At 63.7% G+C, this 4,360-nt stretch overlaps 1 protein-coding gene across 1 annotated transcript; it reads right to left on the bottom strand.

Moving 5' to 3' along the window:
* Positions 1 to 462: 462 nt before the first annotated feature.
* PPP1R3G (protein phosphatase 1 regulatory subunit 3G) lies at positions 463 to 2,973 on the bottom strand. The gene has a single exon (XM_070515674.1). The coding sequence runs from the start codon at positions 2,118 to 2,120 to the stop codon at positions 1,065 to 1,067; it is 1,056 nt and encodes a 351-aa protein (XP_070371775.1). The 5' UTR covers positions 2,121 to 2,973; the 3' UTR covers positions 463 to 1,064.
* Between the last annotated feature and the right edge of the window lie 1,387 nt (positions 2,974 to 4,360).

Genomic DNA, 4,360 nt, shown 5'->3' on the forward strand with positions numbered 1-4,360 from the left:
CTCCTGTGGCTCCGAGTGGGACAGAAAGCCACCTTTCCATCCCCCATGTCCTGCGCTTGGAGTCCAGCCACTGAGAGTCCAGCCTCTCTGACTGCTAATGGCCCACAGAAGTCCGGCCTCTAGTGTGTGCTCCGCCTACACAAAGGGGGCTGGGGGCCAGGGACCAGCTCTTCAGGCTCACAGCCAAGGCCTACAGGATTACTCTGGCATTTCAATTCACCAAGCATCTGATTTTGGGGGGGGGGGACAGAACGCCTCCTACAAAACATTTTAAAGAACACTTTTGCCCAGGATGGGAAATCTGGGCCTTTCCACATCAGAGAGGAAGGATGGAAGAAAGGAAATTTGGAAACACGCTGTTTAACTATTGTTAAAGTGCGCGGGTCATCAGCTGAGGAAAATGGCCTGACTGCCAAGGCCTCCTCAGCTCCCAGGAGCTGAAATACAAGGCACAGGATAAAAGAGTGTGCAAGTGGCCTTTACTTTTTTAAAGGACATTTACACAAAGGCATAATAACGTCAAGAAAGGCAAACATCTCCCAGGTTCCAGTTAAGAAAAAAGGACCGCCCAGAAACAGGCCGCGGGGCGAAGGCCCTGGCGCGCGCCACAGCCCTGCGCCCTCCTTTGCACGGTGTGGCGCGACGCTTCGTCCTTTCCCTGAGGCCTGAGGGGTCTCCAGCGAGCTGCAAAGGCTGGAACACGACGCCTACGGTTAAAAACAAATCCCAAGGTCTTACAGCTGTGCTAGGGTCTCGGAGCTTTTTTCTTGGAGAAAGCTACTGCTCAGGAGTCTTGAGCACCGCTTCCCATTGCGACGCGGGGCGAGAATTCTAGAGGCCATCGAGGAAGGCCTAAGCGACAAGAAAACGGCCGGGTCACCACGCTTGCTCGAAGGGACGGTCTGGCTGCAAGGTGACGGTGAAGCGGCTCCCTCCTTTCCTTCCACGCTCCCCTCACTCCAGGTGGACGCCGCTCAGCAAAGCGTCAGGGCGGGTCCCTGGGACGGGGCCCCTCGCGCGGTCCTGAGCGCTGGGGGTGGGCGCGGCCGAGGGCCGCCTGGCGCTCAGAGCGCGTCCGCCGGGCGCACGTATCGCAGCGTGTAGTTGGCTCCCGCGTTGTTGTCCCAGTACTCGCCTTGGGCGCAGCGGTAGCAGACGGCGAAGTGGACGGCGACGCCTGGCGCGTCCGCGTCCTCCCCCTCCTTGGGCTGCAGGCCGGGGGGCAGGCACAGTGAGAAGTGGAAGCGCTCGGCTCCTGGCTCCTCCTCGGCATCCCCGGTCCCCCCCGACGCCCCATCTGGCGGCAGCGGCTCCGCTGGCTCGGGCTGCAGCTCGGCCGGCACGTCCAGGAAGGAGCGCCATTCCGTGAAGGTGTAGCGCACCGCCACGGCCCTCGGCCCGGGGCAGCCCAGCACCCGGCCGGAGCCCGTCACCTCCGCGCCCGGGAGCGCCGGGCAGTGCACGCGCTCCAAGCACACGCGCTGCCGCCGCAGGCGCTCGGCCGCGGCGCCCGGCCCGGGAAGCTGGAAGAGGGGCCGCAGCCGGGGAGGCGGCGCGGAGAGGGGCGCGGCCGCGGCCAGCAGGCCGGGGAGCTGCTCCAGGTCCTCGGAGCGCATGGGGAAGCTGCGGAGACGGGACAGCACGGCGGGCGGCACCTGCGGCTCCTCGGCCTCGCTGAAGTGCTTCACGCTGGCCAGGCTCAGCCCCAGCGCGTCCGCGAACTGCACCCGCTTCTTGCACTTGGCGCAGCAGCCGCCGGGGCCGTGCGACACGCCCTCGGGCCTCTCGCCGCCCTCCGCGCCGAGCCCCAGGGCAAGCTGCTGCCGCTGCTGCAGAAACTTCGCCGCCTGCAGGATCGGGTCGGCGGGCAGGGAGAAGGAGCGCGCGCGGCGGCGGCGGCGGCATTCCAGCAGCTCCTCCGGCTCCCGGAGGGCAGCCTCTTCCCCCGGGGCTGGGGGCTCAGCGTCGGGGCTCGAGGCCTCCGACATGCTGCCGCCGTCCCCGCCACCTTCCATGCAAGGGACCGCTGGGGCTGGCAGCTCCTCAGCTGGCGGGGGGTCTACACACGGTGCAGGCCCCTGCGCCTCCGAACTTAGCAGCTGCGCCCCCTGGGGCTCCATGACGCCGTCTGGCCGGGGGACTTGTCCAGGTCGCGAACCCCCGGCTCAAGACTCCTCTGGAGACTTAATGTCTTGGGTCGTTGCAAGAGCGCGCAGCGCCCGCTCGGGGCTCCAGAGGAGAACGCACGTCCACTGGGGCGCCTCCGGGTTTCAGCGGACTGGGAGGAGGATACGGGCCTGGGGCGGGCTCCGGCGGCATTGAACCTGCCTGCGGCGGGGGAGGGTCCAGGGGGCGGTGCGGGCCGGCCTCCCGCTACCTGGCGCTGCCGCCGGAACACCTGGAAGCGAGGCGGCACCCGGCTGGAGCGAGTGGGCGGGGTCCCCGAATGCTGCCGCAAAAGCGGGGAGCCGGCTTTCTGGAAGTCAGGGGCTCCCTTTTCCCTCCCTCGCAGCCCAGCCCAGCCGAGCGGGGCCCGCGTCGGTCCTGCCTCCGGAGCTCCGGGGGTGAACTCGCGCTCAGCTTTCGTGGACACGGGCTCTCCTCCTGCTCATGAAGTGGACTCCCCAGGTCCTTAGGGGTCGGCCCTCGGGGGTCGCAGAGCAGGCTCCTCTCGGCTGTCGCGTCGGCACAGAAGTCCCCGAGGCAGGCGCGCAATTGAGGACAGCTCGCCTGCGGGGCAGCGGGGAGGCGGCTGGGCCGCGCGGACGAGAGCGCGGAGCGCCTCCCTCTTCTTCCTTCCTTCTCCAGACTTCAGGGCGCCCAGAGCTCCAGTGCCACTTAGAAGCCTGACCCCGCGCCGCCGAGTGGGCTTGGGCCGAGTGCGGGGCGGGGACGGTGCCGGGTCGCGAGGAAGAGTGGACACGGCCGCCAGCGAGAGCTGCCGGAGGCCATTCGCACGGGGCCCGGGAGCACGTCCCCGCTCCTCCCCTCGTCCCGCCCGCCGCGCTCCGAGCTCCGGGCCAGAGGAGAGGGCCCCGCGGGACCGGCCCCGCGCCGCGCGCACCGCCTCGCGCCGCGGCCCCCAGCCCGCACCCCTCGCCCGCCCGCCGAGGGGCCCGGCGCGCGCTGGGACGCGGGGTCGCGCCCTGAGGAACCGAGGCCGAGAGTCTGTCCCAGGCCTTCCGTGGGAATGCGGAACCTGGGGACTGGGGGGACTAAGCAAAATGTTTTTAGTTGTTGTTTTGTTTTATTTTTAAGGCTAACTTGAGCTTGATCTAAGTCAGTGATTCTCCAAACTTTAAGGCGCATCAGCCTCACCTGGAGGGATTGTGCAAACATTGCTGGGTCCCGCCCTAGAGGTTCGGAGTCCTTAGGTCTGGACGGAGCCCCCAAGTCATTCCGAAGGGGCACTCTGACGCTAGGCTCTAGGGACCGCATTTGGGGACTACTCATAAACCTATGTGCACACGTGTACAGGTACTTGTATAAAAAGTTGGGGATTCTAGAAACACATATCTACTATTTCAGAAAAAATTAAAAGCAAAGCCAGCTACCAGGTCGTTTAACTGAGGCATGGCGACTAAAATACCTTGTGGTCTGGCAGAATTGAAAGGGCCAGTGCTTTAGGCATTTCGGTGTGGGGACAGGTAAAGCGGTGGTGAGTGGAGGTAAGGGTCATGTTAATAGCCAATATTGGCTGAGTGTCCAACAATCAACAGAGCAGAGGCTCCCCTTGCACGATCTGATCTCAGAACAATCCTGTGACCTAGGAGTCATATTATCCCTACTTTCCACGTGGGACGTAAATGTGTAGAAAGATTCTTCATTGCCCAGGCCTCACAGCTAGGTTGTGGCGGGATTTGAACCCAGGCAATTTAGAGGGAAGATTTGTCCCGTAAACTAGTAAACCAGGGCTGGGGCGGTGGTCCTGAGGAAGGAGCCCTGCCCTCTGCTTGCCGCATCTTGCAGGTCCTCCCAAGCCTGGTGTGTGATGCCGTGATGCATCTCAGCCTGGGGCTTCCAGGAGGCACTGGGTACACCTGGCCTGTCTCCCTGGAAAAACTCCAAGATTTAGGGGAAAAGACGTTTAAGTAAGTATTGATATATTTTGGAGTTAAATACAAAATTTGCAAGCTGTTTTAAAGATAAACTGGATCTTCAAAGAGATTTTGAGGTTATGGTGACCCTCTGGGCTACAGCTCTCATCAGGGCAGATGCTGGGGGCAGGGCAGGGACTAGAGGGAGGTGAGGCGCCCAGGCAGTGGAACTGAAGGAGGCATCACTCTCAGGGCCATGCGTGCCGTGGTCCCAGGCCCGTCCCACTCTCCTCTCTTTGGTGGAAACGTTAGCACTCCCTACC

The sequence above is a fragment of the Equus asinus genome, chromosome 8 (genome assembly GCF_041296235.1).
Source record: "Equus asinus isolate D_3611 breed Donkey chromosome 8, EquAss-T2T_v2, whole genome shotgun sequence".
Lineage (NCBI taxonomy): Eukaryota > Metazoa > Chordata > Mammalia > Perissodactyla > Equidae > Equus > Equus asinus.

Excerpts from the sequence above, each read along its gene's own strand:
- PPP1R3G (XM_070515674.1), bottom strand. The coding sequence starts at position 2,120 with ATGGAGCCCCAGGGGGCGCAGCTGCTAAGTTCGGAGGCGCAGGGGCCT.